The 23,745-nt window shown below is 29.8% G+C and overlaps 2 protein-coding genes and 1 non-coding gene across 3 annotated transcripts; 2 read left to right on the top strand and 1 right to left on the bottom strand.

The window, feature by feature from the left end:
- The first annotated feature begins 1,837 nt into the window (after positions 1 to 1,837).
- Positions 1,838 to 8,400, top strand: LOC137830296 (glucomannan 4-beta-mannosyltransferase 9). Its single transcript, XM_068637557.1, has 10 exons — positions 1,838 to 2,215; positions 2,369 to 2,668; positions 2,742 to 2,840; positions 2,935 to 3,187; positions 5,914 to 6,024; positions 6,220 to 6,356; positions 6,705 to 6,818; positions 6,898 to 7,097; positions 7,503 to 7,697; positions 7,834 to 8,400. Exons 2-10 carry the CDS (start codon positions 2,369 to 2,371, stop codon positions 7,994 to 7,996), a joined length of 1,572 nt encoding a protein of 523 aa, XP_068493658.1. The 5' UTR covers positions 1,838 to 2,215; the 3' UTR covers positions 7,997 to 8,400.
- A 3,286-nt stretch (positions 8,401 to 11,686) lies between these two features.
- Positions 11,687 to 11,769, bottom strand: TRNAL-UAA (transfer RNA leucine (anticodon UAA)). The gene has a single exon. It is a non-coding gene; the product is annotated as a tRNA-Leu (tRNA).
- A 2,791-nt stretch (positions 11,770 to 14,560) lies between these two features.
- Positions 14,561 to 21,832, top strand: LOC137830295 (delta(14)-sterol reductase). The gene is made up of 13 exons (XM_068637556.1): positions 14,561 to 14,987; positions 15,088 to 15,205; positions 15,309 to 15,379; positions 15,530 to 15,586; positions 16,598 to 16,689; positions 17,141 to 17,188; positions 18,088 to 18,208; positions 18,297 to 18,343; positions 19,194 to 19,275; positions 20,437 to 20,513; positions 20,624 to 20,743; positions 21,246 to 21,320; positions 21,430 to 21,832. Exons 1-13 carry the CDS (start codon positions 14,928 to 14,930, stop codon positions 21,581 to 21,583), a joined length of 1,122 nt encoding a protein of 373 aa, XP_068493657.1. The 5' UTR covers positions 14,561 to 14,927; the 3' UTR covers positions 21,584 to 21,832.
- Positions 21,833 to 23,745: the final 1,913 nt, after the last annotated feature.

The following is a 23,745-nucleotide window of genomic DNA, read 5'->3' as shown; positions in this document are numbered from 1 at the left end:
AACTAGTACATATATACAATCATTCAAAATATTAATTTTAAATAAAAAGTCACATCTTTAGGAAATTATAATTCATAATTATTATATTTTTTATTCTGTTTTTCCTCACTTTCATCTCATGTTTTAGTATTAAAACGTAATCTAAACTAATAATTTTTAAAAAATTGATAAATATTTTTAATAAATAAAATAAATAATCCAATTATAAATCAGTTACATTGAAATCTTATGTTTTCTCAACAAATCAAGTCAAAGCTTTAAGTATGACTCATTTAATAATTAAAATAAAGAAGTACAAACTTAAACTACATTTTATGCAAGACTAATTAGATATTTAAATGTTTCATTTGCAACCCCTAGTAATAATAAATATTTATTAAAAACATGTTATAAATTTACATTATATCGTTTTTTTTTACACCTTTAAAAAGTATGCAAAATTAGGATGGAGAAAAAGAGGCATGATGAGCTATATATACCAAAAAATGAAAAAAAATACAAATAAGCATATATAAAAGATTTTTTTAAAAAATATATAAAAAAAATTAAATTAATCTACATATTCCTTAATTAAATGAAATTTTATTTATAAAGTGCGGTGTTTTGAAAGTATAAAATTAAGTCCGTAAATATTTATATCAATTTTAATTGTGTCCTTGATTAATTTTTGTTAGAATCCCATTGAGTTGGTTAAATTTTAATCTTTTATAGATTGTTAGATTAATTAGTGTAGTTTTTTAAACTAATAATTTTTAATGAATAATAGTATTATCTAAAAGTATGATTAGAAATCTAATTAAAACTTATGAGTTTAAGGATTTAACAAAAAAAATTAAAATACAAAAAACTTAAAAGAAAATCGTAAGAAAGTATTTATTTTTATCCCTTCACAAATAAATTATTTCCTTTTAATTCCTTATTTATAAAAATAAGCCAAATGTGATCCTTTTTATTTTTAAATGTCTCTTTTTAATCAATGGTTTCTAAAAACAATAATATTTTTATAAAATAATTAGAAGAATAATAAAATGATTTTTAAAGTAAAAGAAATTACCCTACTTACAAATTCATAAAATAAAATGTAAATATTACTTTCATTAAAAAATTGACTATGGTTCTCTAAAAAAATTCAAAAACATATAATAAAATGCGTACTTAGAATTTGTTATGACCCAAGATTATAAATATCATTTCATATACCAATACTACCATATTTTTTTCTATATCCAAATTAGTTTTCAAGAGATTTAAATGATAATTTGGACACTCATATAAGAAAGATATTAAAAGTTGAACATTAATTTGATAAAATAAATTTTATACCTATTTATATATTATAAAATGTTTTATTTTTAATAAATTTATGATGTTTAATAAAACATATTTATTTTAAATAACGAAAATAAAAAATAAAATCAAAAGTGTATATATATATATATATACAGAAAATTAGGGCCAACAACCCCAGATATACATGTAGATCCTTTCATGCTCTGGTCACCACCAGGCCGGATTTGAGTGTTATTTTTAGATACTCTTATGGCACTTTGTTAAAATAAATTAATATATATTTTTTAAAACAAACTCATTAAAAATTGTTAATAAAAAAAGTATATATATATATTAAATTAAAATATAAGATTTTATTTAATAGTCATGTTAATAAAATGATGTGTTTAATCAAGTTTAGTAAATGAAGTAAAGATATTCATTAAATGTTGATAAAGAATTGTGTGATGTTAAGGTTTTAATATCAAAATATTAATGCACAGGTAAGAGAGGCTCTTCTAATTGACATTTGATTTTCTATAGTAATAACATTCATGCTTGTGGCAGCAAGAGTTTTGAGATCTTGAGCCATTTTGGATGCAAAACCCATTATAAAAGGCCAACAAACAGAGAGAGAGAAAGACAGAGAGAGAATACAGAGCTCCCTCTTAGAGGCCATTGCTCTTACAACAAAAAAAACAAAGAAGACACACTCTCTCTCTCTCTTTTCCTCTTCTTCATTCTTTTGTTTTTCACCTTTCCTTTATTCAACCTTTTATTTTTTCTTAGGCTCTCACATAATAATACCAACTTACATTATCAGTGTTCTGCTCATCGTGGCAAAAAAAGTGTCATGCAATTACTAAACTAGCATCACCAACGCCATTCTTTCTCCCGAAGCATAAAAGTTGAGTGTTCAAAGATCCAGAGAGGAGGAACTAACAAGGTTTATTTTTTCAGCTTCCTTTATGCGTGACCTCGAAGCAAAACACATATAGCAACTACCCATAAGAAAATATGCTGCTGCTTTACAAAAGATGGTTGATTTTCTGAAATCCATTTCATGGGGTTTGCTTGTTTTTGTGTTTGTTTTTTTCAGATGGAAGCGTTTGAAGGGGCGAGGGATGACATTTCATCCCAAGTGGGTCTGATTTGGAGCCAAGTGAAGGAGCCAGTGATGGTGCCACTGCTGAGAGTTGCAGTGTTTGTGTGCTTGGGCATGTCGATTATGATGTTGGTGGAGAGGGTGTACATGGGGTTTGTGATTTGCTTGGTGAAGCTGTTCGGTAGAAGACCCGAGAAGCGTTACAAGTGGGAGTCTCTGAAGGAGGACGTTGAGTTGGGAAACTCTAGTTATCCCATGGTCTTGGTCCAAGTCCCAATGTACAACGAAAGAGAGGTAGCATATACAGCATAGTTTTCCCATGAACTTCACAAGCAAAGCCACATCTCTTTGACATTTCTAAATGCAGGTTTATCAACTCTCAATCGGTGCTGCTTGTGGCCTTTCTTGGCCTTCAGACAGGATCATCGTACAAATTCTTGATGATTCTACTGACCCATCAATCAAGGTACGCATGCTATTAGTCTCTTTTGAGTAAAAGTTGAAGACATTGATGATAAAGGGGTTGTGAGTGAGTGAATGAATGAATGAACAAAATGCAGGAGTTGGTGCAAATGGAATGTAGCAGATGGGCAAGCAAAGGAGTGAACATAAAGTACGAAGTGAGGGACAACAGAAATGGGTACAAAGCAGGGGCTCTGAAAGAAGGGATGAAACGTAGCTACGTGAAGCAATGTGACTATGTGGCCATATTTGACGCGGATTTTCAACCAGAACCTGATTTCCTCTGGCGAACTGTCCCATTCCTAGTCAACAACCCTGAACTTGGTCTCGTTCAGGCACGCTGGAAGTTTGGTACATTCTCTTTCACTCAACACGCTCCTTCTTTTTTCTTCATCTACACCTCATTTAACACACTTTAATTCTATCAAACCAGTTACATATTATTATAAAAATTAATAAATTTATTTTACATAGGATTTGTCTATGTAAACTCTTTCAAAAACTTTTCAGAAAAATATAATTATTTTTTCTATTAATTAACTCAATTTAAAAAACTGTTATTTTGACAATTCCATAATAGTGAAAGACCCCACTTTACCATGTCCACTCATCTCTAAAAGATCATTTCTGCCACTACTTTTAACCGTTATAGGATGTCAACGTATATAGACTCATTAATTAAGAGATAAGTTAAGAGTATTGATATGTTACTTATCACATAATTTTAACAGAAAAGAGAAACAATCTTTTGGTATGTAACAATTTTAAAATTGTGTTGAACAAATTATGATCGTTAACTGGTGTCTTTTAATTTACAGTTTTTAAAGTAATATTTTTGGTAAGTTATTATGCTTTCATTTAACTTCATTAATTTTTTATTTTCTAACTTGTTAATGAACTAATTTTAGCTTTAGTTTTAATATAAGAAGAAATTTATGTTATTTTATTTTTTATGTTTTACTCGTAAAATGTTTATAGAGAAACTTTTACAAAATAATACTTTATAATAATTTAATAATAATTTTACTCCAGTTTCTCTATTATTTGTAATTTGTAATAATTTATACAGTCTTTTGATACGAAATTGTTATATGCAATAAATTTATGAATTGACTCGTGTTAAAAATTATAGAAATCAAACCCATTCATTAGTTATGTTTTATTGAAACTAACGAGATAAAATAAGTTTCACTTTTTTTATTAATAAATCTAAAAGTCATACTAATTTTAATTATTATATTAATTAATAAAAAAAAAAGTACAGCATATTGTCCTGAGTTATGGTTCTAAGCTTTTGGCGGCTTCGCTTTCTTTCTTTCTTTTCTTTTCTGGGATTAACCATTTTAACCTTAATCCATGGTCTTGGTTCGGAAAATACAGCGTTGCCAATAAAAAAACTGTCGGTGGGTATCGTTTGTTTTGGAAATGCTTTTGTTTGCTTCGGCCATGGTGGGTCCATCTTTGTTTTTGTATGAACCTGTGCATGTTCCATGTGTGTTCAACTCTAGCTAGTGCTGTGTTCATACTTTGTTAGTTTGGGTTCACTTGTCTTGTCTTCTAAGATCTGGAAAAGTGGGAGTGGCTACAAAGCAAAATCTCTTTTTTCTAGTTTGAAATTTTGAATACAGTCGCCATGAGAAGTCCCCATCATAAATGAACTGAAAGATGATTAAACATGATACAACAATAATGTTGCAGGGGCTATGAGTGTGTTTAGGAGTTCATTTAATGCGAGAATGGGGTTAGTTTTCTGTGGCCGAAAAGTGAGATAACAGATAGACCATAGTAGAGAGAAAAAAATAGTTAGTGTGGGTGTTTATAGGCACAGCAACTCAATGGTGGTTCGTTAATTATTATTTTTTAAAGATCAGGTAACTTTATGTTAGAGATCTAGTTAGAGTCATTTATATCTTCACCTAATAATTAGGTCATCATAATAGCTACCTACAAAAGTATGTGCTAGATTTGTACGTATACGAGGCAGAACAGAAGCATGATTTAATCTGCATTTGAATCGTCTACCTGAATTAGTAAGCATGGTTTTTGGAAAGATGAAGTGTAACATTGTCATTGGTACATCAAAATTAAAAAAAACATTTTGAAAATGAAAATAATTACAATTGTTGCAAGTGGCTGTTATTTATCTAGCTATCTGAGTGGTCAATTATGATGTTCTGTGGGACTGTTAATTATTTTTGGCTATTTGAGTAGTGCGGTTCTTTATGATTTTGCAAAATTCATATGCTATAATTAGATCAAAGAAATGATGATGTATAAAACAAAAATTGCACGCATTGAATTACACTTTGCTGTATATACATTTAAAAAGCATAAGGAATAATTCGTATTCCAACAGTATGATTACTACATAACAAAGGAAAATATGATAGCATCTGTGTTCTGTGCAATGCAATCTGAGTGACTTATAAGCGTGCCAATTAAACGAGAAGGACATTGTACTAATCCAAGAAAAGACTTGAGCATGTGCATTAGCACTTTGCAAAAAAAAATTGGACTCAACTTTTGAAGTTTTTGTTTTTTTTTCCATCAAGAAAGTTGCAATTTTGGTTCAACTATTCTTAAAGTCCGAAACATAATTATGGTAGATTGTTGTGACCGCAAAAGAGGGCAATACTTGAAATTATCTGCATGCGTAGGGGGTGCCTATGTTTTACGAACACACAATAGTTGTTGTTGGTATAATTGTGGTTGTTAATCTCATGATTGTTCATAAGATGTTTTTTTTTCATCTCCTTTCTTCTTTTATTGTTATTATTTTTTTATTTTCTCTAGTAGCACTATGATTCTGCACTTTTTTTTTATATTTTTGTTAGTAATCTTAGAAATCACTCATTCACCAAAGAAAATATTCACCACTAGTGCATCCGGCAGCTGCATGTGCAATTTTAATGGTGGACCATCATTTCCATGTCACTGTCTAAATCTATGGCCAAGAGACAGCTGAATTGATGTCGCACTCTCCTGCTAAATCATTCCCAATAACACGATGAAATTGTTAATTACATTGCAGCAATTTTGTGGAATTAACAATCCATTTTTTATTTTTTGTTTTGCAGTGAATGCCAATGAATGTTTGATGACAAGAATGCAAGAGATGTCACTGGATTACCATTTTACTGTGGAACAAGAAGTGGGGTCTTCCACTTACGCCTTCTTTGGCTTCAATGGTAATAATCATCTAGAGGCAAATAGTTTCTCTCCCTAAAATATAAAAAACGAAAACAGTTTCATCTGTTTTCCTTTTCAGAAAAGAATAATTGATTTTAAGTACAACACTGGAAAATGGAAATGTTTTCTTGTAGTTGTAGACTTGTAGCATGGTGATTTTGCAACCATTTTTAGTACTGTTGTAAATGGTACAGGAACTGCGGGTGTATGGAGAATTTCGGCGCTGAATGAAGCTGGGGGGTGGAAGGATAGAACCACAGTGGAAGATATGGACCTGGCTGTCCGAGCCAGTCTTAAAGGATGGAAATTCTTATACCTCGCCAATTTGAAGGTGAAATTTGCTTTTCTCTTCTTTTTCTGATAAAAGTGGTAAAATGGAAAAATGTCTCTATACTGTTTGATGAAATGTCCATCACATGATAGGACTATTAGTAAATACTAACCTAAAATAGCAGTACATATGCTTAAACAGCACAAACAGTTTCATTCGGTCGTGTTCTTTACCAATGCAGAATTTAGTAACTTCAGGAAATAGATTTACATAATTCAATACCAGTCACTGTTGTAATCTTTTTACTTTTTTCCAAAATTTAATTGGGACTTAGGAGGGTTAATTGGTTGGTTTCTTTTGATTACATGGTTATTGCTGACATGCATGAGTTTATTAATTGGACAACAGGTTAAAAATGAATTACCAAGTACTCTGAAGGCCTACCGGTACCAACAGCACAGGTGGTCTTGTGGACCAGCCAATCTTTTCAGGAAAATGGTCATGGAGATAATAAGGAACAAGGTAAGGTTCCCCCATTGAATTGGCAGGACAAAAAGTATTGGCTATTTATGACCAAAATTCTTGTGTGTGTCCATTGCAGAAAGTATCCTTGTGGAAGAAGATATATGTGGTTTACAGCTTCTTCTTCGTCCGGAAGGTCGTGGCCCACTTAAACACTTTCGTGTTCTACTGCATTGTCTTACCTGCAACAGTTGTGGTGCCTGAGGTGGCGGTACCCAAGTGGGGTGCTGTTTATATCCCTTCCATCATCACACTCCTAAATGCTGTGGGAACTCCAAGGTCTTGATTTTCTCAACTTTTCCTTCGTTCTAAAATCTAGTTACCTCTACTGCTATCCAATATCATAAATTGTTTTACACTATTATTCAATCACAAATTGATATATATATATATATATATATATATATACACATAATATTTGTTGACCATTATGTAAAAAAATTGACATTAACATTGCAGAAAAATTAAACACCCAACTTAAGATATCCATAGAGTGCATAATAAACGCATCAAATATGATTCTTTATGCATAGCACATGTGACTGGCCTTAAACCATGTAAATGTAATGAGGAATGGGCAAGCACACCCTGGTTCTCTACTGGTAAAAAAAACATTTAAAACTTTAAAAGACAATGAATATGTTTTACAAGTATAACCTTGTTGACTAAAGGTGTATTTTTCAGGTCACTCCACTTACTGGTCTTCTGGATTCTCTTTGAGAATACCATGTCTCTGCATCGAACAAAGGCTACAATTATTGGTCTACTAGAGGCTAGCCGAGTGAATGAATGGATTGTCACCGAAAAACTTGGAGATGCTCTTAAGGGTAAAGGTGGGGGTAAAGCAGCCAAGAAGATTCGTTTCAGGATTGGAGACAGGTATAATAATGGAGTATTGTTAATTTGTTATTCTTGGTTTCATTTATCAGATAACAATATTCACTAATTCAAACTTTAGATTATATCCCAGTGCTTACCAATCTATATTTGCTGTCTTTGTGTTCAATATCATTAGAATTCACATGCTGGAACTTCTTGTTGGATTCTACCTTTTCTTCTGTGGCTGCTATGATGTTATGTTCGGGAAAAACCGGTTCTATATATTCCTATATATTCAATCAATTGCTTTCTTCATCATGGCATTTGGATATGTTGGCACTATCGTTCCCAACTCCTAAAAGAACTTCAGAACACTTCATTCAGATATCTACATAATGTAATAGTGCTCATTCACAGTATAATCTGTGACATTAAATTAAAGCTTGTGTTATGGGTGGTCATTCTTCAAGGTTCTGCATAATCAGAGTCGTGGCTCGAACAGTTTTTTGTGAATATTCAACAAAGATACATAAGAAAATTACAGAAGTTATTCCTTTGGAAATGAAGTATACAGAAAATGAGTACAGCACTGGCATCAATCTTCCCTGGGCAAACATCTTTGATTGGACAGATGGTTTATAGGATTTTTGTAGTTCTTTTTCTTTTTAAATTTTATAAATCATTTCCTTCTTTACTTGAATTTGTTCGAAGAAATAATAAACATCTTCAATAAATGGGATAGATTACAGAGTTTCGTGTTGAATCTCCTTTTTGTCTTACTCTGTCAATTAGTTAAAATTATACCAATAGTGTGTCGGTAACTAATATGTTAACTTCTAACTAAACCTGAAAAAATCATATCATAAATATGAAACATGACACTCATCCCTTAACATTAACCAGTGAATATTTTAGTTGGCTTGGTCTATGGCTAAAGAGTTCCAACCACCAACATTGGTATGCCTCACAAGGAAACAAAGAAAAGTTGTCTCTAGTTTCCTTTTCTTTGCATTTGCTGTTGGCACCAAAAAAGAGTTCACTTTGGTAACAGAAGTAGAAACATAGGTAAACCAAATCAGTCCTTTTTCCTGAATCCTGTGAAGGGTAACAACATGTCAAAAGCATTTATAACTGGCAGCTCTATGTTTGTTTTCCATTAATAATCCAACAAGCATGTGTGAACCCAAGTCAATTTTCACCATTCTATTCAATCAAGGAAATATGAGGTCACCGAAGCTTTCAAAAAGAAAAATCAAAATGTGAATGTTATTTGCCATAATCAACCTTTCAATAATTTAACTAGAGTCGTCCACTCAATTGCTAGCCCTTGAAATTGTATTGTCATAATTTTGTTGCAGTAATTTTTATTAAAATAACAAAAGTGGAAATCAATGTAAACGCATCAATAAAATGAGAAGGCCAATAATTTTTTTCCAAACTAATATACAATGCAATGAATTCAAACCACATATATCTTATAACATGTGAATGGAAATATATATGAAATTGACAACTGAACAAATGCAACGTGGGTTGAAGGCTAGTTGAATTACTTTCAATAACCTGGTTTTTGCATGTTCTGCCAAACAAGGAAGGTGGACCAAATAGAAAGTGATTATGGTCACACACACCATTTTCCCATCAGTTCATTTCCATGTTAGAACAAACATTACATATAATAATCTTTGACTGTTTATGTTACAAATTTGTTGGATAAAATTATCAATTCTCGGCCAATAACCTTTAAAGATAAAGTTGCAAATGTTAGAATTTTGCATATATGTTTAATTATTGGATTAATTTCTATGTTATTAGCTGTCCAAAAAACTCTATATTATTAAATAATTTCAATAGTTATAATAGACATTTTGTTATTTTTTAGAAGATGACGAATATTATTTTAGTCATACTTTCACATTTTTTATGGGAGTGTTTTCGATAAACTTTAATTTAAACAAGTATTAAAATAAATAAAAATATTTATAAAGTTTTTTTTTATTTAAGGTAATTACGTATAAATATTTTCAATTTGAATTTTTAAATATAGAAAATTATTAAATTCATAACACTAAATGAGTCTACTGAAAAGATTTTTATAGTTATTTTTAAAGATACAATTTAATTTTTTTTATGTATAAAACAGGGTAAACTTCCTTCTATTATATTCGAGAAAAAAATGGAAAAAAAGTAAGGTTATTGAAGTATTATAAAACATAAACAGAAATATAATATTTAAAATTAAACAAAATAAATTAGGATGTTAAAAATTGAGAATGAAAAATTAATATAAAAATATGAATTATTCAGGATAGTAAATAAATTTGATAAAAAAATAAAAGAAATTGGTAATAATTTGTTGGTTATTTATAAAGTACTAGCACAAAATGATTTTTGTCACAACAAATAATAAATAACAAATAAGAATGATGACAACTTCTGTCAAGCAAACTCCTTCCTCCACTAAGAAACACCTCTTCATTAACTAAACATAACTCCCTTTCACCAACATTCACTGTTGAAAACATTGGACTTTAATGGCACAAAATTCACACTCATTTAATGTTAGGAGAAGAATAAAAGAAAATTTAACTATACTTATGCTTTCCTACAACATCGTATTTTCATGGAAAAATAGTTAAGTAATCTCATAACGCACTTAGGATTGCACATTAATTCTTGTAAAACAATGATAGTATTCAGACAAGTCACTTCCTCATTTAACTTTATTGTTTTTAACTATCATAATTAATTTAATAAAATAATTATATGATAAGTTTAATAACTTTCATTATAATAGATTTTAAATGATCTTAGTATCATATAAAAATGTAATTACTCTTTTATTAAATGTTACCAGGAGTAACCAATGCAATAAAAAAATTCATCAAATTCCATAAAGATCTTTTTAACTTGATTTCAGTGCCTAATTAACTCTAACATCTTTAACTTTTGTATAAAAATAATTATAGTAGTTAATTCTCTACGGATAATTATAATTCAATTAAAAAAAATCGTCTTCGGCCTTCGATTCTCATAATAAGAAAAACTCCCAAATTTGAAAGGTTTGGTCAGAAATTAATATCTTTACAAAAGAGAATGTCATAATTAAATTTATAAAAATTATTTTCTAGTGATTCTACTTTTCTTTTACTCTTTATTGAGCATATTTTTAGATAAAATACTCACTAGAATTTCAAAAATAAAATAATCACTAAACTTCAAAAATACATAACTAAATAAATAAACTATATCCTCACAACACTTTGAACTTTTTAGAAAATATACAAAATTCTAAAAATAATTGCACAATCTCACGACCTAAGTCCCGAAAGTTAGATCCATTTTTCAGTCCAAAATCAATTATATATTTTAGTGTTTTGTTAGTCCTTTGAAGTTTTTGGTGTTCTTCTAAGTCCATGAGTGTCCTAATAATGATTCCAAGTCTTTTAGGGTCCCCCAATGATTTGTTGTCATTTTGGCATGCACCATATGTCATCAAGAATAACACATCTTAGTTTTTAATCTTCTTTTACTTGGTTTTATTAAGGGTAAACTCTTAATTAAGTGTCTTATTTAGTTTTTAATAAATTAATTTTACTGAAACCAAGTGTTAGAGATCTTTTAAACTTTAATTAGTTTGACAAATTAATCATAGTTCTTATTCTTTAATTTTAGTTCACAGTCAAATCGTTTACTAAAAGTCAACTTTTAAAATCTTTGTACATAGATTCCATCTTGTGATTTTGATGGTCCTATATTTTTTTAATAATTATGGGTTTTTTAAGATGTATAAGTCAAGATTAAAACTCTTAATCTATTTTAGTCCACTATTTCAAAGAGTGGACCAAAGTCAACTTTATTGACTTTGTAGGTTAAAGTCATAACATAAGTGATTTCTATAATTTGACTTCTCCTAATTAATAAATTAATCTTTATATTATTAATGCTAATCCTTACTTGATATAAAAACTCAAAAAAATTGGAATGTTAAAAAGAAGAAAGAAAGAGATAAATAAAAATAAAATTAAAAAGTTGAAATTAAAAAAAAATGCAGGCTGTGGGGTTCGAACCCACGCGCACTTATGTGCAGAAGATCTTAAGTCTTCCCCCTTAACCACTCGGGCAAACCTGCTTGTTGATTAATTTTGGTTACGTTACTATTTATCACATATTATTATCTCTTAAGATAAAATAAAAAGAATAAATAAAAACGCCTCAAAGAATGCAATATATTATTTAGCAAAAACATTTGCATTTTACCAAAAAAAAAAAAGAATGCAATACATTATTCATAAAATAAGGCATACAATAAAAAAAAATATAACAAAACAAATTAATCACATTTTAAAAGGTACTCTAAATTCTATTTAAAAATTAAACGTTTAGATTTTATATAAGTTTTTTTTTTAAAATTCTATTTTTAGATTTAAAAAATATTTTATTAACTTTTTTTAATTATTTTTAATTATTTTATATCAAAGTATATAAAAAAATTATTTTAACTTAATATCTTATTATTTATAAATTTTTATTTATTATTTCCTTGTTTATTTATTCACTTGAGCGTCATAAATATATTTTCAATTCTTAACATTATTGAGTCTATTAATTTTTGTTATACATAATTTAAATAGATTGAAATTTTCATTCCATTAATTTATTGATGGTCTAAGCACTCTAAAAACACTTGGATTAACAAAAGGTGGTAAAAAAATTAATGAAGAGTTTTTACCACTATTATATATATATTTTGCTTCAAAGTTAACTTATGGAAGGTTCTTTATAAAAAAAAGTGTTTTTTAAAATTGTGTTAGGTAATACTACACCAAGAAATATATTAGATGTAAAACATGATATAAAAATTTAACTATTTTAAATATAATTGTATAGTATATAAAACTAAAAAATATCTTAAAATGACATTAATTCTCACCTGTATAAGATAAAATATGTGTATATTTTTCAAATATTATCCTTTGGTCATCTAGAAATTCAATTAGATGAATAATTCCGACCCTTTCTCTTTATGATCAGAGATTATTCTTCAATGCTATAATATCAAATTAGATTAATAGCAATATAAGATTTCACTCTTTTTATTCACTATTCTACTATCTATCTTACTTGATAGATTTAGGGTAAAATAACAAACATATTTATTAGGAAGGAAACTATTTTTAAGTCTTAGTGGTTTATATAGATATAAATCTTGTTATAGTCATCAAATAATCTTATTAGCAGGAAATTTGTTTTTCCTTAACCTAATTACTATTTTATTATTTATTATTAATTTAATTACTTATTTAATTCATTTAAATAACAAGTCACGAGTAAATTTGTTTTGAATTGTTGTATTTGAATCATAATTAACTTATCTATGTATATTTCAAATTCATAATAATGTATTCTTCTTGTATTTTTTTAATGAAATTGTCTGCTATGATTATGTTTCGTAATTGAAAATATGACATTACAAGTCTGAAAGTAATTTTTGGATGAAAATATAAAGTTATATATATATATATATATATATATATATATATACTGATGTAGATGTTCTTTTGGAGATTTTTTAAATACTTTAGTTATGTAAACACTTTGGTAGATATTATATGCATATGATATAAGTTCATTTATGTATCTATCGTTATAAACATAATATAAAAATATTCAAATACCATTGATATCCTAATCTTGAAAGAAAAAATAATTACCTAAATAAACAAATTGATGAATAAAGAAATTTACCAACATTAACCTCTTTGAATGTTTTGAGTTTGTAAATTCAAAGCATATTTGGCTGAAATAAGTCACATATGTATAGCAATAATAATTACAGGTTGTCTTGTGCGGACGTAGGTATGTGTTACGTAGGAATTTACAATCCTAAAATTATATTCCTGTTATTTATGAATGTTTGTGTAATTTGATTGAAAATTACTTAAAAAAACAGATTTGAAAAGTTAAAAAAAGAAAAATACTCATATGCATTGCTTTGATTCTTTGCCAACAACACCAATAGAACGTGTAACTATGAGACGTCTAATAACAACAATAACACGTTCAATAATAACAAAGATGAAGTACAAAATTTACTACAACACAAATAAATGATAATGGAAAAGACTTAGGATAGGAATTACAACATGACTCAATAGCATTTTTTTTTCACTTTTTCCTTTTATTATAGGGGAGCAACTTGTAATTAAGGAAGTGCAGGAAGAAAAAACCTAATTTAAATTCGATATTTAACTTGTATATACTCCTTGTAGGTGTCATACGTGTAAAAAAAATTATGAGGTTCAAACACTTCTCTTAAAGGACACACGTATCGGTGTCGACACTCGTAGGACATTTATTAGTAAATTGTTCCATTCAAAAAATATTTGTTGAATTTTTAAAAATTCTAACACGATTCTATAACACAATTTTAAAAGATATAAATACAATAATTTTTTAAAAACTCAAATTTATTGTATAAATTTTTATTATGATTATAAAAATAAGGAACAAATTCTTTTCAATCCGTCATCAAAAATATCTTCCTGCTCCCAAAAGGATTTGAAACATACTTTTGTACATAAATATTTATTTTTAATTTATATAATTCAAAATTATATAATACATATATACATATATATTTGTCCCGTATCATACATTTTAGAGATTATACGTATCTTTGTGTCCATATCTGTATCGTGTCATTGTCCATATCTTTATCCGTTTTTGCTACATAGAAAAAAAAATAAAACAAATTGCAATAAGCAACAAAAAAAAAAAAAACACAAACATATACTGGCACTTATCACATTATCACATGATAATAAAAAAGATCTTTCATACTAAAGTTCCACATTATCATATTATACACAAATTTTAATATCATCACACCTATTTAGTGTTTAAGAAAAAGAAGGATAAACACAACATTTTCACTACATCATATATAATCATGAGAAAATTCAGTAAGGATCCAGTTGCATAGAATATTCCATTGATGCACCTGTAATACACACTAGGGTAGTACAAGCATATAAAAGCCGCTTGAAAAATCTACGTGAAGAGTGTTGTTACCAGAAATATTAAAAAGTGCTGTTGATTAAAGAGGCCAAGGAAAAACGAAATTTTTAATTTTAAACAGAACATGGTTGGACTCAGGACTTGGGTGTAGATCGCTATGTTCTGTCACTTTTCATCTGCGGCTGAGTGTGTTTTTAAGTAGCAACATAGCATAATCTAAAGCCTCGAACTTTTATTGAAAAGTCTCAATTTTGAACTCACTCGGAAGTGATGGAGTCGCACGTGGATCTGGGTTTTCTCCTACACGCTCTCATGCCATCTTGGAACTCCGTTAGTCTTCAATACTCAACCCCAGTCTCTTCGAATTCGCCGATTATACGAAAATTATGATCAATTTACAATCTTTTACCCCTTTTATAATCTGGGTCAGGTTCCTTTGCTCGCGGGGTTCTTCAGTTACTTGGCCATTGCTGGATCCATTCTCCCTGGAAAACTTGTTCCTGGGGTTGCTCTACCGGATGCAACTCGTCTTCACTATCGCTGCAACGGTCAGTTATAATATATGCATGTTAACGACAATGTGGTCGTCTTTTTATATCTAAATAAGAAAAAATGTGTTGGGGGGTTTTAACTATGATTTCATTTTCTCAGGTCTGCTCTCGCTTCTTCTGTTGGTTGCTTTTCTTGGGATCGGTGCCAAGATGGGTTTTGTGTCTCCCACTGTATGTGTTCCCTGAATTTGTCTGTTTTGTCTAGTTTTATTAGACGCATTTGTGTGAACTCGTGAAATGTAAGATAGATTAGATTGTTCAGCTTCTTTCATGAAGATTAAGGTTAAGATGTTTAATGTGCTTTTCTGGTAATTCTTGCAGGCCATATCAGACAGAGGACTTGAGCTGCTGTCCACAACGTTTCTCTTTAGTTTTCTTGTATGTGAGCTTAGAGTTGATATTTGGAGTGTCAAAGTTTGGCATCTGATAATTTATTGGACTGAACCTACATGCATGCAGTTTCATAAGTGTTTTTGGTATTTTTATCCAATCAGAATTGAATTTTCTTATCAGTAATGTATGTTGACGTTACTGCGAACTTTTAGTACTTGTATTATCGAGTTGAAACTCTAATTTTGATTAGATAACACCCAAAAGCATCTGTAAAACTGAACTTGCATGTAGTTTTGTCTAATTTATTGCCTGTCATCTTTGTCTATTGAAATACTTTAAATGACATGCATTCTTTGGGTTAATGTCTCTTCCCGAGATTATATTTTGTTCACAACTTACTGCTGATTTGAATCTTACGTTTTGACGCTAAACTAGTATAGGTTGAACATTAATTTGTTTGTTTTTCGTCTTTAAGGTTTTCTATTTTTCTTCAATAGGTTACATGCACTGATCCTGTTGTAGAGGCCATTGCTTCACCAATACTGGGGCTCATTTGTAAATACCAATTTGGTATAAATATATTAGTTTTCAACTTCATCCTACAGATATACTAGAAATGAAAATATGAACATATCCCATTTTGAAATCAATCAACAATGTAGTATTATCCTATTGGGTGGAGTTGGGCACTTACTCCATCGGGCTCTATTACCAAGTTTTTAGTAAAACCAGTTAGAGTGTGGTCTTTTCAAATCGTTTGTCTGAAGTTTTCTTTGACATTCCTTTACCTGGTTGATTGAACTATCCCATTTGATCCATTTTTAAACTTAATTGATGAAAAATTAAATTATATGACCAATATTTGGACATCAATACCTTCTTCCTACAGTTAGTGTTCAATCTCTTCTACCTACGGTTTGGTTATTCCCTTACAATTTTGACATAAGATGGTTTATTTGAATTATCATTTATGATGTTCTTACTATTCAGCATGGCATGATAATTTTATTCCCTTTTGGTTGTCAGTTTTGTTGATCTTTTGCATATAAATGGCAGGTGACCCTGGTACTGTATTTTTTTGGTTGCAAGTCACAAAGTAAAGGCTCATCTCTAAAACCTCATATCAGTGGGAACCTGATACATGATTGGTATGTTCTAAACTAGGATTGCTTTAACTCGTGGGAATTAAAAAGTGGGGCCATAATTTTGATGTTGGAAGCATCATATATTACTTTTCAACTGCTTAAACAACAGGGAGATGGCAGAAGGAATGTGCATATGCAGTGGGTTACTCTATGACCAATATTCTCTTCTATTGCATTTCCCTGACCCTAGGCACCACTACAAAATATTATGGTCTTCAAGAGGTTATATTAAGTGTTAGATAACATATTTAATTTAAGGCCTATTTAATATGTAAGTAGTTGTGTGTTTGTATATAGTGGCAAAATGCTGTCTGTTTGCATTTTCTATGTTTTATCTTTCTGTGTATGTTAAGTACTGGCATGTAATTAGTAACGCAGTCAACTTTGCTCCCCAGAAGGAATTACTTTTCTATGATTAATCTTGATGATGTTTGTTTTCTTTTTATTTAAATAGGTGGTTTGGAATACAACTAAATCCTCACTTCATGGGTATTGACCTCAAGTATGTGATTTTCCCAAATTTCTTGCTTGTTCTTATTTCACATGACTGTTTTTAATTTAAGCCATGTTAAAAATATATTTTCATTCCCCATCTCTGCCACTGAAAGATGTATTTTCTTTTTCTCATTTAACTTGACTGTTTCAGTTGTGATTTATAAACTTACCATGAATGATACATCTTGCCCCAACCTGCCAATGAAAGTTGTATCTCATTTGGAATACCTTCATGATTATTCTGAATACCAAACTGTGGTTATATGATCTGTAGATTGTTCTCTTCTTTTCCCTGTGAAACTTGACTCAGTTTTCCCTGCAAGGTTTATTGACATTGACAACCTACTTGCCTCATGTTTAGACATCCTATTTTTTTAACACTGTTAACAGACTGGATCTTAAAAAAAGTAGAAAGCATATATGTGTGTTTTAAAGAATCAAATTGGAATTATTATACTGGCACTATACTACTAATCATATAATAGAGCAAGCATGGATAAGAGATGTTTGTATTGTGTTGTAATTTTAGCCTACAAAAAGTGAGATATCGATGTAACAATAACTAGAGACAAACAGTTTTAAAATAGATCTTAAGACATGAATAATAATTCTTGAAGTTATTTGCACCTCCTGCACCCTACTCTCATGGCCAAATTTTAATTTTTTTTTTCTTTCAAATGTTTGTTTTATATTGCATCATTTGGCTAAATTTAGGATAGTATCCTTGTCTTTATTTTCTTAGGTAGCATATTTTTATATTTTTTTCATGTCATTTCTACATATATTTCACATGCATGTCAACTGAATTTTGCAAATAAGATTACATTGTCATATCTAACGAGGTGGGAATGATGACTGAAATCAATCTGGCATTTTGTTATAATTTAATGGATTATCAAATTGCAGATTTTTCTTTGTTAGAGCTGGAATGATGGGGTGGCTACTTATCAATTTATCTATTCTTATGAAGAGCATTCAAGATGGTACTTTGAGCCAGTCAATGATTCTCTACCAGCTATTCTGTGCAGTAATCTCGAAAACTTGCATGTCTGTTGTAAAATGAAAATGTATTATATTGTGTGCTTGACATGTGAATTTCTGCCATTTTGTTTCAGCTATACATCCTGGACTATTTTGTACATGAAGAATACATGACATCCACGTGAGTTACATTTGTTCCATTGGAAGACTTGGGTTCTATAAATTTCATCATGGATTACTTGTTATGCTAAGTTTTGAGATGATGATTCTCATTCACTTTGTTGTAAATTAAAATTCTTACACCAATGACAAACTTTCAAACGATGAATTTTTAATAAAATCTACCTGTGCATTGATCCATATTTTGATCCATATAAATTTCAAATTAGTTTGAAATTTTTTTTTTATGCAATTTAAATGTGTTAAAATTAACTTATAATATACTTTTCAAATGAACAAAAATATCAACAAGTTGGCTTGAAAGTAGTAGGTTATTGTGCTCTTTTGTTTTATTTTAATATTGTTGGAGGGGGCATGGTGACATTGGAAGTGCAAGCACCTGGGTGGAGAAGTATACAAGTATAACTTATAAGTACCGTGTCCAAAATACAATGGGCCTATTTGGGTTAGCTTCTTCATAAGCATTTTTGGAATAACAAAAAAGAAGGAAAAATGAAAAAAAAGCTTTATACACTAAAATTAACTTATGCATGAGTTAAAAACCATCTTGTAGAGAAGCAAGCTAATATGAGATAACTTTTATAAATTAGCTTATGCATAAGATAATTTAAAACTTTTTATGGAAAAGTTTACCATAATAAACCAACTATGGGGATAGAACAATTTATGAAAACCTAGGATCTAGGTTCAGCACAGTATATACATAATTTTTCATTTAAAAATTTGCAAAGATTTAACTGAACAACATTCCTCCTGGATTTTTCAGTAAATTATGATCAGGACATCCACTTGATCAATCACATATGATCCAAATCCCCTTTCTAACCTTATCTTTGTCTTATCTTTTGCAGCTGGGACATAATTGCAGAGAGATTGGGCTTCATGTTGGTCTTTGGAGATTTAGTGTGGATACCTTTCACTTTCAGCATACAGGTATTTGTCATACTTGTGATTTTGGATGAGAAATAGAAAAGTTTGAACTTCCAATTTGTTTGTGTAAGCGTGGGAGATGTTACCTTTTCGTTCATAGTCATACATACACACAGTTGTAAACTGAACTTCTCTATCCATGAATTTAGTTTCACCTCTCAAAAGTGTTTTTGGAGCTCTTGTGTTGACATTGAATACTCCATTCTGTTTGTCATCTTCATTGTGGATTAACTTGAAAGTGATTTTGTTAGATGGTCAGTCACTACTACGTAGGTGAAAAGGGTTTGTATCAGACTAAGTCTAAAGGATAGAAAATTCTTACAAATGTTATTCTTGTCCATTATTACAAGCTGAGGGTCCTTATGAGGACTGAAACCCAACAGTTGGAGGATCGACAACGTACACAAATATGATCCATAAAACACAAACAAGAGCAATATTTAAAATAGAAAAAGCCTAATTGATCAAATTTTCCATCCACAATGGCCTTCTGATCTTTTGCATGGGCATGGAAGGAGGTTCTGTGGTGTCCTTGTTTGAAAATTGGGCTGGGCTTTTCATCCACTATCAGATTTTTTTCTTTGTTTATTGGATTTTGGTAGGTTGATTTGATCTTACTCTTAACTAAATACTTGTTGTATTACTTATCGGTGACAAATTCAGTTGAAGAAGATAACCTACTGAACTAGAAGAAAACAAGTTGGAAAGTAATGCCCAAAGGCCTAGAAATGGACCGAGGGAGAATTTGAATTTGTATTCCTCTTAGAATAATGTTTCTTTTTCAGATAGCAGCTCCTGACTTATAATTTCTTTAATGTGTGCATAATTTACCATTACAATTGATAAATACGAAATGTGTGTTATTTATGTCTTCCTTTTAGTTTGCTTTGGTTTCTGTCTGACATTTTAGATTTCTATTAAATGAGGGGACTTTCCAAATCATTTTCCAAGAGACTCTCTTTCTGTCTTGCTAATCCATGTTTTTCATATTTCAGCAAGTTAAATTTCTCATATGCTGAATCCATATAGTTTATTTTCTTTTGTGCGTGTGTATGTGTGAGCTTGGTCAAGACTTGATAGTGACCAACAAAGGTATGTACGTGCTTCAGATGCACGCTTCAAACATAGTTTACCTGTGTGTTGACAATCTGCAATTGCTGTTAGGGGTGGTGGCTATTGAGGAACAGTGTGGAGTTAACAACGGCTGCCATAGTAGCTAATTGCTTTGTCTTCTTGATCGGGTAACTTGAAATATGTAAAAGTGACTTCTGTAATGCATACACTCCTGAAGTGACATACACTTCTATCAGTAAACCTTATAAACTGTAATTTGTGCAATATAACTGTGCAGATATATGGTATTTCGAGGAGCAAACAAGCAAAAACACGTATTCAAAAAGAATCCAAAGGCTCCTATTTGGGGTAAGCCTCCAAAAGTTGTTGGAGGCAAGCTACTAGCGTCTGGTTATTGGTAAGATTTCATTTATGTTGAAATTATAGAATTTTAGATATAGGGGGAAAGCAGAGAATAGAGTAACTCTCTGAAACTGATATTCAATATGATGTTTTACAATGTGACACATACATAAGCACTGGCCTTGTTCATACAAACACTAGTGACTACACTCTTAATTCTAATGAAAAAAGGAAACATATCAATGAATATAAAGAAATATGAAAACTTAGGAAATAGGAAAACCAATCCTAAAAATAATTTAAAGATGCTTTAAAACATTGTAAGATATGATCATGAATCTATTACAAATTCAGATGCTATGAGGTAAAAAGAAAAGATGATTGTCATATTTTTTTATGGGATTTATACGCATGTGTGGTTTATTTTTTAAACTCTTCATCTAGTTCATAATTTGTGACAACGTTCGCTGGCTAGAGCAACGTTCATATCCTTATTCTTTTTCTTATTGAAGTCACCAATCTTTCTTATTTTTATTCTTCTTATTATTATGTTGAAGGGGTGTTGCTAGGCACTGTAATTACCTAGGAGATTTGATGCTTGCTCTCTCCTTTAGTTTACCTTGTGGGATAAGGTGATCTCCTTAACTACTTGCTTTATTATGTTGACATAAAGTCATGGATATTTGTTATTTTTCTAAAAGAAATTAGTGTCAAACCTTTGTATTTGACTCATTTTTGCAGTTCACCAATTCCATACTTCTATCCTGTTTATCTTCTTATTCTGTTGATCTGGAGAGAGAGTAGGGATGAAGCTCGTTGTGCAGAGAAATATAGAGAGATATGGGCAGAGTATCGTAAACTTGTTCCATGGAGAATATTGCCTTATGTTTATTAGGAGTATAATAAGGGCCTCTTCTTGCCAATGCTACTAACCACTTTGATGTAAATTGGTTCTTGGGGTCCCCTATCTTGGATCATGGCTTTCTTTTTAGTGGCCATCTCTTTTTGACATTTCTCTTTTTGTTTTGAAAAGAGCATGGCATGGTGAAAGATCCTTGGCTTATCTTACCATCACCACCAGTAATGTTGGGAATGATGGCCTATTGGAATCAATTTGATGTCTCATGTTGCACTTTAGGCTCAATATCTTGCTTTTCATTTCCATCCTGGAGGTTAAACAGGCATTAATTATGTAGCAAAGTCCTTTGGATTTTGCTAAACATACTGGATTCAATGCTTTCACATCACCAGTAAATGGTGGACCATCACAACATTTGGTAGTACAAAGTTAGAGAAATGTTGTATTCATGATGAGAAACAAGATCTATTGACTAAGAAAGACCTTGATTAAACTGTGCTCTGTTATTGTTCCTGAAAAGGCAATTTGCTTTGTTTTTACAATGCTTAACGTAAAAAAATAAAAAATCTTTGTTTTCTTAGGTGATAAAGATTTGGCAGGTTGTACAGAGGGACACCACCAAAAATGCTGAAATGCAACCACCATCTCTTAATGCTCCAAATCCCTTTTCAAAAAATAGTAAGCTTGTGGACTCCCATCTAAACAACTACATAATATTTTCAATTTCAATTTTCCAATTACCATAAACATTGAAAATGGTAAGTATAAAATTAATATGTGAATATATAGCAAAAATTCCTAACATGTTCGTGGAGTTACCTTCAGTGAAGATAAGTGACTGTAGCACCTTTTTTGTAATCATAAGGAAAGAATCATTATTTAGGTTGCAATCCGAACTAGATTAGTACTACAACCTGTATAAGCCATATGCAACATTTTTAATACAATTAAAAAATACAAAAAATTGGAAGACCAAACCAAAATATGGAAGATTACAATTTGTCTTCATCTAAGAGCTCTTCAACCTTTTTTAATAGTGATAATATTCTGAACAACATTCAAAAGTTCAACACATGTTCTTAGCTCTTGAACTTCTAAGGAACAAGAGAACTATGAGTAAAAATTTCAGAGTAAGCAAAAAATCATCTTCACCTAAAGAGCTATTCAACCTTTTTAAATAGTGGTATCAATAATATGAATACCATCCAGAAGTTTAGCTTCAGAAGTTGAATATGCTTTTGTAAATTTCACAAAAGTAACTATGTTTTCAGCACTTGAATTCCCAAAAATTCCTTTACATGGCTTTCTTGTTATGACTAATGTGTGCTCCATATTTGATCAACTTGAATAATATTATCTGCTTTCCTTAACCTGTAAGTAATAATAAAAGGCTTTAGAATTTTAATTTTGTTGTTGATCCATAAAGATTTACTACAGTGAAGATTCTATTATTAATCTGTTGATAATGTATTTGAAGCACCTAAAATATTTTTTGCTATTCCAAAATCCCTACTACTTGTGTAACAACAAATAACATTATGGCCACCACCAAATTTCTTCCAATTCTCGTTGAGGTATATATTGTTTCACTTCAAGTAATGAAGGTTGTTTAATAAAAGCATAATTATAAGCATAAGTTAAAATCCTAGGTATAACATTAATTATGTCATAACCATTGGAACATTTGTTAGGAATAGAAAATATTGATTGAAAATAATTTACAACATGTGTGTTAGTTCACTTCAATATAATCATTAAATATAAATTAAAGACAAAAAATAATTAATGAATATAGTCACTAAATTTGATATTATTTTAAAGATTAAAAAATTATTAATATAAAATAATTTTTTATTAATAAAATTTATAGATTAATTACCAATTATTTTAGATTTTAAAATTGATAATTAAAATATTTATTGACATATATTATGACTTCAATATCATAAATATATACCGTCACGTATTGTTTTGAGTATAAAAAAATAGAATTATAATTTTAATAAGAAAACTTTAATTTTATTAATGTTGTTTGAACTTGTTTGTAAAGATAGTTGAATATATTATGTGTTTATTAAAGAAAAGAGTTAACATTAAATGTTATTAATTTTGAATAAATGATTAAGGATTTTAAATTTATAAAAAAAAATAAAGGATTCTTTAAAGTTAATTACAAAGATAGTTTTTTCCTTTAATAA

Source organism: Phaseolus vulgaris, chromosome 7 (assembly GCF_000499845.2).
Source record: "Phaseolus vulgaris cultivar G19833 chromosome 7, P. vulgaris v2.0, whole genome shotgun sequence".
In the NCBI taxonomy this organism is placed as follows: Eukaryota; Viridiplantae; Streptophyta; class Magnoliopsida; order Fabales; family Fabaceae; genus Phaseolus; species Phaseolus vulgaris.
The sequence above is the reverse complement of the archived record's forward strand: the minus strand, read 5'-3'. Positions and strand labels throughout refer to the sequence as shown.

What these genes read in the sequence shown, in the direction of transcription:
- LOC137830296 (XM_068637557.1), top strand. Translation starts at nt 2,369, where the DNA reads ATGGAAGCGTTTGAAGGGGCGAGGGATGACATTTCATCCCAAGTGGGT. An exon ending in CAATGTACAACGAAAGAGAG is followed by an intron (nt 2,669 to 2,741) that starts GTAGCATATACA and finishes TTCTAAATGCAG; the next exon opens with GTTTATCAACTCTCAATCGG. An exon ending in CGCCTTCTTTGGCTTCAATG is followed by an intron (nt 6,025 to 6,219) that starts GTAATAATCATC and finishes TAAATGGTACAG; the next exon opens with GAACTGCGGGTGTATGGAGA.
- LOC137830295 (XM_068637556.1), top strand. Translation starts at nt 14,928, where the DNA reads ATGGAGTCGCACGTGGATCTGGGTTTTCTCCTACACGCTCTCATGCCA. An exon ending in GAAGAATACATGACATCCAC is followed by an intron (nt 18,344 to 19,193) that starts GTGAGTTACATT and finishes TATCTTTTGCAG; the next exon opens with CTGGGACATAATTGCAGAGA. An exon ending in TGCTTTGTCTTCTTGATCGG is followed by an intron (nt 20,514 to 20,623) that starts GTAACTTGAAAT and finishes ATAACTGTGCAG; the next exon opens with ATATATGGTATTTCGAGGAG.